The following is a 13,624-nucleotide window of genomic DNA, read 5'->3' as shown; positions in this document are numbered from 1 at the left end:
TTTAGTTACAGTCATTATCATAAAAATACAGATGCTTCTAGAGACTACTACCTTACCTCTGCTATATCACTCAATCCACCAGTCAGTCAATACAATAAATCAGTCAACTTACACACCTATTTCTATATGCATATCCATCTGATTATTCTGTGATGTTAGACTGAACAGAACAGTGCACATTAATGTGAGGCTACTAAAAAGCAAAGTAACCATCCTAGACTAAAAGCAATTGGCCACGCACAAATAAAATGAAACACTGCTGATGGCATATGTGCTTACAAAGATTCATGCAGAGCTACAACAACTGAACGCAAATAAAAAAAGAAGGAAAATGAAAATGCAGTTCATTATCACTGAAGCTGTGTGATCCATATTAACAATGGAGACGTCAGCAGGAAAAGAAAATGGGCTTTATGACAGTACCAAGAAAGTTGCCTGTATACTCTTGACTTGCTTCATTGGCACGTTGACTGGCATTTGACTGACATGATTCAGCAAAATGCGTGACATGTCCTCTATCTTTGCCTGAGCATTGCCAGGCAAAGGCAACAGCTGAAGTTTCAGAGAAGAAAATACAGGTCTACCTTATTAACATGACAAATACAGACTACACATATACAAATGAATGTTGGTCTTCAATGGTTATGGTACATAGGACACTTCCATGTAAATCTTAAGAAGAAAAAAGCTGTAGAATATCCAGTAATTAGCTGGGTCATGTCAACATCCTCAAGAATATATACTCATGCATCTCTGCCTAGAATGTTAATACAGTTCTTTAAAACAAATTCTATAAAAGGACTGTTATGGAAAATGAATTGCAAATGAATTGAATGAATTTTCATCTCCAACCAGCAATGGCTGGGAATAAACAATAGGTCTTGAGTCAATGCAGCCTTATGTGACATGAAACATGTTTGAAAACTAACCTTAGAAGTGGCATATTGATGAAAGAAATATAAGGAGATTTAAAAGAGAAAGACTAAATGTTTGACCCTCTTAAAACACTCTACTGAAATTACTTCCTTTAAAGTTTGTTTTTTTTAAAATAAAAATAATAAGAAGAATGGGATCTGTAAGTGAAGGCAATGAAAATGTATAAAACCCTTAGACAAAATATATAGACAGTTTGAAATATAATAAAAGGCCAAAGACTCAATTGCATATGGTGGATCAGCAATTGTGTATTTAAAAACAATATAAGATTAAAAAAAAAAAACCATTGTAATTATTTAAACATAACATGGAAAGACAGAAGTCAAATAGATTTTAGAAACTCACTTCGTGTGATGGCTTGATAATACAGTTCTATAACAAGTTAATTGTTTTAACCTCCAAATAAATCCATTTGAAAAGAATCCTTTAACATGCACGTATCAACAATGTAGAATGTTTCCCATTTATATGACACCTAAAAGAATCTCAATCAAAGATGAGGTAAAAGCTAAAAAAAAAAAGTTTAAAAAGCACTCCATTACCCAACAAACTGAAGATTTCAGCATTTTAAATACTATGGAAAATAAAAAAAAAAACTATTACCAAATCACCTTTATTATATATTATCATTGGTAATCAAACCTCTTCATTGTGCAAAATGGCTGAGATAGCACCATCTCCCATGTGGCAAAATAAAAAACAGGGTCTTTGGTTAACCCTTCCACTTACCACACTTATCTCGCCAAGTAACTTCAGAACAAGTAGAAACATGTATCAGCACTAATCCTACTATGTTTGTTTCATACATGTAAATTCAGCCAGCCAGAATAACAAATATATATTTAGAAGTTTTATTCCCTAGAACCCATTCTCCTCTTCCCAACCACATACTCTACATCAATACAGGTCTTGTATCTTGGCCAATGAACAACACTGATCGAGCTGGCCCTATCAATATGAAGGTGTGCAGCTCATGTGTGATAACCATCTAAAAACAGCAAATGGCTATTCTGATGACTTAGCAGATTCTTAATGAGGGAATTGAAGAGCCATTTAAAAAGCCGTTCTTCTTAGTATGAATGGAATGGGAAAGGAAGACTGAAGGGTTTAAGAGTGCAGCTGTGATGTAAACACTCAATTCCAGCTGTGGGCATCTGGTGTGCTAGCTAAGCAAGGTGGTGTGGTATTAATTAATCAATCAGTCCTCTCTATGCCATCTGGCACGTGAGGAGACATCAAGCATGAGCCAATCAATGACCAGTGAGAACAGTATCGGTGACAGGATACACCCCTGCTTGACACTATGTCTAGTCTAAAAAGGGTTCAGTCAGATGGCTGTTGTGGATGACTCAGCACTCAAAGTTTTCATATAAAGACTTGGTGACTTTGACCAGTTTCTTTGGGATGCCATAGTGACATGTGGTATCTCCTCCTCTTCTGCTTTCAGCATTTCAGCACATATACCGTCCCCTCATGGCGCCTTGCCATTCTTTGTTTTGTAAATGGCTTCCTTAATTTCTTGTAATGTAATGGGGCTGGTGTTGATATCTAGATCTTCTGCTTTGGTAATTTCAGGTAGCACCAATGGGTCTGGCTGGTTTATAATGTGTTGAAAATGTTCCCTCCGTCTCTTTAGTTTAGCTTGCTCTTCAATGATGGGTGTGCATCTGCTCTTTTAACCAGGAGGTCCTGGTTGTGCCTTCACTCACCTAGTAGGTTTCTCATGATTTGGTAGGTCGTCTCATATCTTTCTGTCCTGCTGCTGCCTTGGCTTCAGCTGCAAGCTGTTCTATGTACTGTCGCCTGTCTCTCCTTGAGGAGGATTTGATCCATTTGTCTAGCATTCTGTATTGGGCTGCAGTCCTCTCTTTCAGTTCAGGGCACTTCATAATAAGGACTTTCTTCTTTAGCTCTTTCCTTTCTTCGATCATGTTCCATGTGTGAGCAGATATCCGTTTGGTTTTGGGGCTTGTCATGTAGCCAATGGTTTCTTTTGGTGCTTCTATTGTGGCTTTGCTAAAGGTATCAATCGTTATTGCTGTTTCGTTTAGGGGCATGCTGTTGTTTTTCAATGCAATGCCAAAGGCCTTTTTGATTGCTGGGTCTCTGAGCTTGACCATGTCTAAACGCTAGTTTCTTTTCTGTCCAATCTTTGCTTTTCTCAACTTCAGTTTTGGGTTTGCGACTAATAGGTGGTGATCATTCCCAACATCTGCTCGTCTTGCAAGGAGTAACTCCATTTGCTGTTGATGATGGTGTAATCTATTTGGCTTTGTGTCCTTCCATCAGGTGAAGTCCAGGTTAGCCTGTGGATTGTTTTGTGCATAAACAAAACAAAGTGCCACCAATAATAAGGTCATTCTCTTCACACAGACTAATGAGTCTCTCACCATTATCGGTAGGTTTTCCAGTTCCACGCCACCCCATGACTCTTTCTCTGTTCTTGCTGCCTACTCTTGCATTAAAATTGTCCATGAGAAGGATGGCATGGTATCAATTATGTACCCAACATAAATGCCTGACCAGCTTGGGGTCGCCACTTTATGCAGACTTAAAATGCCACTTTAGGCTAGGTGAAGCTTGACTACTGGTGTAGACAGTACTGCATAGGTGCTTCAAATTGAAAGCCTCTTTCCAGTCAGAAGAAATTTGGCCTTTCAGTCATTAAAATTTTATCATATTATGTTCAAAATAAAATACTTAGATTAAAAAAAAAGTTCTTCCAGCATAAATAACCTACAACTCAGGTCATATAAAAATTAATGTTAATTCATGAAAGTAGTTTACATGTGTCTTATCCAGTAGGCATCTATGCACATGACATCATACTTTTTATAGGTTTTCAACCTAAAGGTGGAGCAAACACATACCTGGCGTGGATCTGACAATGGTGGAAGAATGACTGTCTTCTCCATGGTATGCATAACAATTTTCCACAACTCCTGTAAGATTAATTAAAAAGGAAAGAACTAAACCACTTACTTGATGCTGAAAGGAAGACTTACAAACTGTTTCATTCTCCATTTACCTGTTTTACTAATTGATGTGGTTGTAAAAGTTTGCGAAATATATATTCTTCATGTGATATTGACACACTCAATATAGACTTTATGCGTTTGAAAATCTCTTGCAGATGTTATCAAAAGCCATTTAATTTATCCTCATTATTTAAAAAAAAATAGCATCACATTTTTTAATAACCATAATTAGACTTCATCTTTTGCTTTCAACACATTTTGAATCACTTCTGTAAAATACTGGAAAAAAAAGACAAAATATAATCAAAACCATATAAGGTAAGAACGGAGCCAGGTCATTTTTGTGGATTTGCATGTTTGTGAATGGTATAAGAAAGCTAACAACCATTAAAAGTACCATTGAAAAGACAATTAAAGGGATTGGAATACTTCTTGCAATTGTTAGAGAAACTATTACAATGAAAGAGATTAATCATGAAGTGGAAACATCAAGGGTGCCTTGTAAGTGGTAAAGTTTTATCAAAATCTTTTTCTTAGGAAAATATTTTTTGAATTGGAAATTCCTATTGCTCTTGCAGAAAAAAATTAGCAGGATGAGCAAACTGCATGTTTCAGTCCTCTACAACTAGCAAGCACTAGATTACCTTGAGCAGTCGTTTCAGGACTGTCTTCTCACAAACCTGGGCATACATTGACAAGCTGTGAGAAAAGTAAATATCACACATGTTAGTAAAACATGGAACAGAAATGTGTAAGGTGCTTATATGCTAATACATCAGTGCTGTTAGTGTTAGCAGATGAATGAACATGCAAAACCTCTGAGCATATTTCAGCTACTTATTGGAAAAAAAGATTTGTGCCTCTCATTCCAGTCATTTAACTCAGGGTCGATGTATTATTGGCTTGCTTTCTGCATGAGTGATATCTTCACTTTACAAAGGTGTTAAAGTGTAGTACTTAGAAGACCCTAATATGTTAGATACTTTTTATAGTGAAATTCTACATTGTTTTTTCACTGTTAGGTTAATAAGAGGACTGTTTCTTGACTAAGTGCTCATTCATGGTAATTTTTAAGAATCCAATTCAGCTAGGGTAAAATGTAGATTTTTCGTGCTGTGATGTATACTGTGCATGGTTATGAAAGTTGGAGGTTCTCCCCCGTGGCTCCTGTTTTTTTAATGGATTTTTCTCTTCCTGTAGTGCATTTCCCATAATAATTATTTTCCACATTGTATAATTATCTTTCACGAGTATTATTATTATTTTCATATCTTTAATTTCTTTTGCAGACCATGTTTTGCTGTGAAAGGAATATTCCATGGAACATAAGATGTTTTAATGAACAATTATTATGATTACTATATTAGTGAATGACTAAATACCAATTAATATAAGCTTTTGTTTGGTTGTACTACGTAGTTATTTCACAAAAATGACATGCACTGACATGATTATTTTAATTTCAGATTCTGAACCATGCATTCTTGAGTAGCGCTGGCATATCTTTAGTAGTGAAAAATAGCATAATGATTTAATGATGGCAACAATCTAGTCAGGATTCTTTTAAAGGCAAACCTGAGTCAAGCATAAACTTAAAAGTGCTGAAGAAAAAAGTGCAGTATTATTTTCTCGCAAAAACTATACTTTTTTTTTTTGTTTTTTAGATAAAAGCACTTGATGTTTGACGTTATAAGTTTCTAACCTGATGCTACTGAAAAGGGCTTTGGGTATATTAATGAGGCAGAATGATGAACCCACAACAATGACATTGTTGGAAATGAGGTTATATGACTTTGCATGTAAAAATTCTTTGAACAGAATGTTAACTTACAACTTGAAAGTAGCATCATGAAATGAACTAAACCCAGTTACTTGAAAGTAATTTTGTACTCAGGTTAGCCTTTAACTGGCATCAGATTTTGCATCAAAGAGGCTTTGCATGCAAAAAGCAAACAAAACAAAAGTGTTTGTGTCACCTGTGTTCAAGTAGATCCATGAGCGGGCGAAGGACCATGTCTGCCTCTTGCTGAATGTTGGTGCGCTGGCTAGGCTGTGACAAAGATACCTGCCCTGCACATTTAACCTTGGACAACAGGGTGGCAAGTTCTTGCATGCTTTGCTGAATTTGAGGCTCCAAACTATTAAGACAGAAAAATGAAGCTGTAGCAAATTGTAAATGTTTATTTAAAATCAAATAAATGTCCTGTTACAGTCTTGAATATGGTCCATCTACTTCTTCAAAATAAAGACTTCATAAATTCATCTCTTATTAACAAAAACGTATCCATCCTTCATGTGTGCTATACCAAAAAACCTTATTATTCAACCAAAGAAGAAGAAAGACAATGAAATGATTTTACCTTTTAGCAAAAATAGTGCTGAGTTCATCCAACACACCATTAAGTTTCTGCTGGAGCTCATTTAGAATGCCTGCCGCATCAGCATCCAACTGTGATAACAATATCAGCGAAATGAATCAAACTCAACTTTGGGCCATGTGAGGCAATGTACAATCCCTTTGTTTGACCACTGAAAATGTCTCAAAAACCTTATGATGTTTTATGAAATTTTTATATATTTTAAAGCAAAATAAAGGTGGCAAATTTTACAGCAGTATGTACTCATCTTCTTGGAAATCCATTTTTTCATACTGGTTCACATTTTTACATTGGTTCATGTTTTAACATAGCTTTTAGTTTTAGAAAACTAATAGACAACCTCTTATTAAAGATTTCTTAACAAGACCACATCGCTCTCTCTCACAGACACACACAAGAGAAAGGTGTGTTTATAAGTATCATACTTTTTCACCACCCATGGACTCAAACACTTTCTCTAGCTGCACCCGAAGTTGCTGGATATTGTTCATCAGGATGCAAGCCTGTCAACAAAAAGTGTGTACACCTCGTACACATCAGAAGATAACAAAAGAGAACACTTCTCCATCAGTCCATTAGTTTACATTCATAAATGCTTTAAACTCTCCAGGCTTTTCACTCTGGACAAATGAATTTTTATTATTAAAAAAATTGCAAAAAATAAAGTACAACTATAATATTTATTTCTATTTTAATTTTAAATGAATCCAAATTACTGGTCAAGTGAACAACAGCTCTTGGACAGTTATAAAGGGGACAGCAATGCCAACATAGCAGTCTTTCTAAAAATTTTCTTCTCTTGTGTGTAGAATAAAAAATTATAGAACATCCTCTGTCACCTCTTTTGTGGAATAACCTGTGTGCAGTAGTTATGAGTTACTAAAGAAGTGAAAACAACTCACTGTTTTTTGTCTGCCTGTGTATTTCTCGAAATCTCTTCGAACAAGGTCTGCATATGCCAATAACACCTTGTTCACAGTCTGAAATTATAAAATCATACATCACAATAAGACTCTGGAATGAAAACACACACAGAAGATCCACTTCTCTTGTGCACATGTACACAGACCCAGAGTACTCCTGTTGCCAACATCAATCACCATCCCACCATTTTTACAGATTTCATAGATTTTGGAGCAGTAGATTTAAGTATTTATTTGGATTTTAACAGTGTGCTCTCATAATACCATATATACTTCCTGTTCTCACACTGTATCCTACATTCTACATGTTCATATGTAGTTATTAGCCACCCACCTCAGCAAACCTTCTCATGTAGTTTTTGACAATCTCTGGGTCTGGACATTCCAATTTCCTAATGACATCGAAGCACTGGTTGAGCTGAGTAAAGACATCCACCACTGATGTAGAGAACATGTAGTGTTCTGAGCTCTTTGGAAACTGCAACCATTTGTTGAAGCAAAGCCTTTATGTGTAGCATACAGTAAAGTAGGGCACACTGCATTTTTACCACTATCCCACTGATACACTCATAAACATCTTCTAATTAAAAGTGTATAATATACAGTCTGACTCTGGCAGAGATAGCAATTTGTCCTTAATCTGTCTTTAGTTTTACAGTTACAGTAGGAATTTTTTGTTTTATATGCCCTATCACTTTACTCAAGCCATGTATCCATGTCAGGCTTTCCAGAACACACATGCAATCAAGAGACATTTACTCTGATTTAACTCCTCAAGTATCCTCAGGCAGCGCTCTTTTAGCTTTAAGTAATGATGACCCATCACATATCTAACATCACTTTTTTTAAAAACAGCATTCAGAAAGGTACATTTAGCTTTTGTAATTCAGATTTTTAAAATGTACTTTAAACATAAAATATAACCAAAAAGGATGAAGAAAAAAAGGCACTTACTCCATCTTTCTTGTCTCGTTCATAAGCTACATGCAAACATTTTATTGACACCTCATCATTCTCATTTAGCCACTGCATGACAAATGGTTCAAACCACCTAAAACAGGCAAAAAATAAAGCAGATTTAAAAGCAGCTTCATGACAGTTCTTGGAAAACAGACAATATATTGCAATTAGAGCATTCTTAACAAATTTATGAACCTATTGTTTTTCTCATTAAATGCATCCCCCACACCTCTTAATGTGAAACAGCAATGAAATATTACATACGAGTCAAAGGTTAAATGTGTGTGTGAAATGGGTGTATTTTTCAGTAAACATGTGTTTTTCAATCCATTTTGCATCAGAAATCATCAAACATGACCCAAAACATGGTCAATCACAATTAATTACCAGTTCTGCTACATGAACTATAGATATAAGAGAGAGGTGCTCACTGTGGATACTCTGGTATAGTTCCCTTATATTGAGGCACATCGGCAATATATTTTGTTGACAACCATTTGGTTTTGAAGTGCAGGTTCATATACTCTGAGCTTTTACAGGTGCGCTCCCTTTCATGCTCTAAACAAATGTAAGAGAAGTTATTAAACAGTTCAGTGCAGAAACATTCTATTACTGAATGACTTAAATGAGATTATATCATTTATAATTTTATCATACTGTTTATTTACTATAATTATTTCCATGAAAGCTTATATTTCTGTTTACACTTTTCCAAGTCTTGGTAGTGCAATTTCATAAGATTTGATGGTCTTCATGTTAATCACCATACTCACCTTTTAAGGCAATGCACAAATCTTGAGATAACTGGTTCCACATCATGTAGGCACTGACTTGTCCCACATTAAGCTCTTGTGGGAACCTGAAATATCATATTCATGCATATATGCACATGCATATGCAAAACATGCAATTCTGAAGACATACAAAACTCTTCATTATTCTTCTTATTGTATATCGCTGGGGATGTGTTTATGCAAACATAAGAATCTGAAGTCACCATTATTAATCATTAATAACAAGTGTGAAGTACACAACCATGTACCATTTTGCAACTTTGGTTTTAACAGCCAAACTGGTTTCATGCAGACTTTTAAGTCCTTGCAAAAGATTTATTTCAAAGGTACATGTTTAATAACCAATAAAAAAATTTGTTTACTAGTATTGATTACTTGTACTCCTGTAGACTTTAAAATCCACGACAGAAGAGGCAACCCAATATATGAAGCACAGCAAAGAGTGATGATGATACTGAGATACTTGCTTTTTGCTACCATTACAACAATAAACCTTTTCACATCTTCTCATGTGTCAGGAAAATGTACACAGTTTCACTGGTTTTTAATGCTCTTTCAGCAGGTACAGCACATTCACACTGCCGATCGATTCTTTGAACACATGAAAATTCAGCATCAGGTGAAACATTATCTGTGACAGAACACTCACTGATTTAATACTGATGTGTAGCTGTTTTTATCCTCCTCTATAACTGACACCACCAGTGCTATCAGCTTGTGCCAAAAGTCTAGGCTTCTAGAAGATGGGCCATCTTGGTCTGTGGTGGTCTGTTCTGATGGGTCTGTTTGGAACTCTCTCTGATAAAGCTCATAGCAGTTGTCAAAAAGAAACTTGTAGGTTGACTTAATGCAGGCTATGACACAGTCCTTGACAACAGCACCTGCTCTTGGAGGACTGCTCAGTTCTTGCACCTGCAATCAGTCAGACATGTTATATCCTCTTTGTTCTTCCCTTTTCATCTGCATTCTATGCTTTAACAAATTTTATAGTCACAACTCTATTGTTATTGTTCCACGGTCTACCCAACACTAATGCTGTGGTTAGGGTAGTGACATAAAAGAGATCATTATCCATAACTAGGGGGTTACTTATGGGGAAATGCATTCTGTCTAAAAGTGTGGGAAGAGGCAGGTTTGGCAAAATAATGACAAGATAAAGAGCTGAGTATTCTTGATTTTTTTATTCTCTAAATAACGAGTTTGAAATTATTTTAAACAATTTTACATCAAGACAAAAGAAGAAAGAGATGGAGGATTTTTGTTCAAGCTGTCTCAAAGCAAAATCCTCCGCTAATTCTTATACCTGCTCTGGATGTTGTACTGCTACTTTTCATTGCCAGAGCATGTTTCTAACCTTGCTGTGCAACTCTAGCATCCTTCACACAACCAGCCGCTGCTGTTGTGAATGCTCCTCACCTCTCCCTCTCTCACATTTACCCCAGCTTCCTGTGCTTCCTTTGGCTGTTATTCAGCTCCCCCCATCACATGCAGTAACATAATTTGACTTTTTTGTGATTTATTTTTTGTTTACATCAGCTGTGCCTCCTTCCTTCACTCTGTCCATGAGCTCTTCATTGCATTTGCTTGAATTTTTTTATTAGGAGATCGCAATTATCTGAGATTTTATCTCTCCAGTCTTAGCCCTGCTATAACTTCTGACAGAGTCTTGACCACATGGTTTCTAGTGGGATTTTTTACCAGGTGGTCAGTCTCCCTGGGAATCACAGGTGTCCATTCTGGACTAGGTATCAAAGGCTGTTGAGATAGGTGTTGGCTGTGTTTTTCTTTTTGGATCTTACTTGCCCATCAACCAAGGGCAATAATTCATTTGGTTAAAGAGCAGCGGTAAACCCCTAGACTGCTTAATAGCTGGATTGTCTGGTAAGTATCAAAAAAAGATCCTTTACAAGGAAAATTTTATATTATGGTTAAGTGATAAGTGTATATGTTTTTAGTTTCTTTTTGTAAATTCTAGCAGTACACCAAATTTTTTCCTTACCTTCATGCGAAAAAAAGTAATACTAGTAAGCAGATCCACTGTAGACTTAAGATCCTTCAAGCGACCAGGATCCGAGGCAGGAAAGTTATTCTGTTAACAGTAAACAAGATAATAAACACTGTATTAAAACAATTCTATAAAAATATGTGCAGAAATATCCAAATAGTATATGTAATCAAAGACTCAAAAATTATGGGTCAAAACATTTTTGATGGAACAGATTGAATAATATTGTAAGAGTTCATAAGACTTTGATTCATCTCTCATCATTAATCAGTTTAAGTGAATCTAAATGCATCAAGGCAATGCTTTATGTTCCCAATCTTTCGCTAGTTTTTCCTGAATAAGTGCTTGCTTTCTTCCTTCAATGTGATGGCAAATGGTTGCTCATAAATGAGAATTTTAAAATATTTGTGTAATTCTGTAAGCAGACATAGCTGACCATAAACACAGTGGAAGCAGAGAAAACAAATGATTGGGGATGACATCTGATTAGCATTAAATAAGCAATTAAGTATTAGAAAAAATTTCCTTACAGTTAAGACAAAGCATTATTAAACCATGTTTTAAGCAAAAAGGGTTTTCTTAGCTGACACCTTTGTGGGTAATGTGGTCACAGAATTGAAATTGGCTACCTGTCACAAATATTATCAACTTCTCTCTAATAATCATTAGAAAGCTACCCACCCGGTACATGGACAGGTCAATCCTCAGAGAATTATGCAGCTGGTCCAACAATTTGACAAATTTCTCCTTCTGTAAGACAGTCATGACAAGGTTGGAAACACTTTAAAAAATAAAAATTCAACGATATCAATCGGGCTCAAAAATAAAAATTTTGATGACATTATTACTTTTAAAAGGGGTGTGAGTTGCTATGGATTTGAAGTTACTAAGAATCCAAAGATGCAGGTGAGGGCCAGAGAAAACAGCTTGTCTCTTCTCTGTTCCAGAATAGATAAATGTACTGCTGTATTTCTGGATTTACCCTCAAGTGAAAACTTCCTTTTTTCTCTAAAACTTAAAACTTTTCAAAGTTTTTAATATGATAGCTTTATTTTTATTGAGACCAATGCATTTGAGGCGAGTCTTCAAGGAATCCACTTACACCAAAATTTGAAGCTGCAAATCGATCACTGGCTGACACAGCTGTTGTGGTGGCAGTGTGTGCATAGAAGGCATTGATATTGGCGAGAAGTGTGGACATGAGGGCTGGAACCCCAGCGCACATGTATTTGGTGGACAGACACGAAAAATGTCTGCAACAGACCAAAATAAGGCTCAAGTAAAAAGCTCATGGGAATTCCAACAGTCAACTCCAACAAAATGGTTCAGATCTGATTTACTAGTTGAGGTAATTTTGTCAGCAAAGCACTTCAATTTTTCACACACACAATCTATAATATTGCAGCATGGTTCTGTTTTCATTTGACAATACAGCTTTCTATAAAAAAAAATCTTTGTTCTTTACACTGTTACAAGAGTAAAAATAAAATGAGCTGAATTTAAGAATAAAACCTTTCAGAAAAAGTTACAAGGAAGATGCTGAGAGAGTGGAAAACAAACTGAGGTGGTATTTTACTATATGAAGGGAACCGAAAGTAAAATTGTATCCAAGGAGTAGTGAGTTACTTTGTTCCTTTCAAATTTATTGTCTGAGAAAGAGTGTTACATGGAACAGCTTTAGGCAACACACAGTTAGCCTGAAAGAATATGAAACAAATTCTTCAAGAGACAAGAAGAATGAATGTCAAGGATTTTACTGTATACTCACGTCATTGCCTGGTATATAGACTCAATACCATAGCGAATAGCAAACTCTAATACTATTTCTTGTCCTGCTTCATCAAAGTATACCTTCCAGGCCTCATCCTAAAAAAAGAAAAATAGATAAGAACTTTTGATTTAAAAAAAACAAACTTTGAGAAGATGGATATTAGTGATTGAAGCACCACATTTGCTATAACAATTAAGTAGATTTTCTATGAAAAGCAAAAAATATTTTCATAAAAAAGCTCACCCCTTTGGCATTAGGAAGTTTGACTTCTCCACCAGCTTGTTCACACAAGTAGTGAAACAAATTCTGGGGAAACAAAATCAGTATGTGCCAGATTTACTGTCTGTCTCATTACTGATAATAAAAGTGTGAGCAGTAAACAAGCTTGCTTAATTTATCTTGAACTAACCATAAAAGAGATAAATGAGATGACATCTTAAATGTTGCATCAGCATGCAGTTGATAAACAGTACTCGGATAAAAATAAAGAAAAATAAAGAAAAATAATGAAAATATAATTGTAATTTAAAAATCATGAACTGGAGATAAATTTCACAATAGAATCAGTTCTAAAGAAATTACGGTTGCCATAGTTATAAATAGAGTGATACCTCATGCAGGCATGTGTACTGCACATGGTATGGTGCAACTTTTTCTTCTCCCTTAATCTCTACACTGATGTGAAGTCGAATGGCTCCTGACACTGCTGATTTGTCTGTCCGTTTTTCTGTAAAAAAAAAATCTAGTTTCATACCTCTAGTATAGATGTCTGCTGACAAATAATACAAACATCACAAAAACCACAACATTCAATACATAAAAGTTGTAATGATTGACAAAAAGTTCTAATGTTCTCTTCTTGGTTACATCAAGTATTGA

General features: G+C 35.5%; 1 protein-coding gene across 14 annotated transcripts in view; it reads right to left on the bottom strand.

Moving 5' to 3' along the window:
* The window catches only part of LOC112554604 (protein unc-13 homolog B-like), a 197,052-nt gene that overhangs the window by 8,183 nt on the left and 175,245 nt on the right, over positions 1-13,624 (bottom strand). For 12 of the 14 annotated variants that reach the window (XM_025222483.1, XM_025222478.1, XM_025222477.1 and 9 more), the window contains 18 exons: positions 13,357-13,472; positions 12,989-13,051; positions 12,743-12,840; positions 12,077-12,227; positions 11,656-11,724; positions 10,969-11,058; positions 9,619-9,881; positions 8,949-9,034; positions 8,607-8,733; positions 8,170-8,266; positions 7,550-7,693; positions 7,195-7,272; positions 6,718-6,795; positions 6,275-6,363; positions 5,891-6,052; positions 4,559-4,613; positions 3,807-3,878; positions 424-552 (listed from right to left, as the gene is read on the bottom strand). In XM_025222483.1, the coding sequence (XP_025078268.1) occupies positions 424-552; positions 3,807-3,878; positions 4,559-4,613; positions 5,891-6,052; positions 6,275-6,363; positions 6,718-6,795; positions 7,195-7,272; positions 7,550-7,693; positions 8,170-8,266; positions 8,607-8,733; positions 8,949-9,034; positions 9,619-9,881; positions 10,969-11,058; positions 11,656-11,724; positions 12,077-12,227; positions 12,743-12,840; positions 12,989-13,051; positions 13,357-13,472 (1,967 nt within the window). Of the gene's footprint in view, positions 1-423; positions 553-1,665; positions 1,687-3,806; positions 3,879-4,558; positions 4,614-5,890; positions 6,053-6,274; positions 6,364-6,717; positions 6,796-7,194; positions 7,273-7,549; positions 7,694-8,169; positions 8,267-8,606; positions 8,734-8,948; positions 9,035-9,618; positions 9,882-10,968; positions 11,059-11,655; positions 11,725-12,076; positions 12,228-12,742; positions 12,841-12,988; positions 13,052-13,356; positions 13,473-13,624 lie in introns of all 14 variants that reach the window. The other 2 variants (XM_025222489.1, XM_025222490.1) reach the window with 2 other exon arrangements.

Source organism: Pomacea canaliculata, linkage group LG13, assembly GCF_003073045.1.
Source record: "Pomacea canaliculata isolate SZHN2017 linkage group LG13, ASM307304v1, whole genome shotgun sequence".
NCBI classification, from domain to species: domain Eukaryota; kingdom Metazoa; phylum Mollusca; class Gastropoda; order Architaenioglossa; family Ampullariidae; genus Pomacea; species Pomacea canaliculata.
Note: the sequence above shows the minus strand (reverse complement) of the source record. Positions and strands in the feature narration are given on the sequence as shown.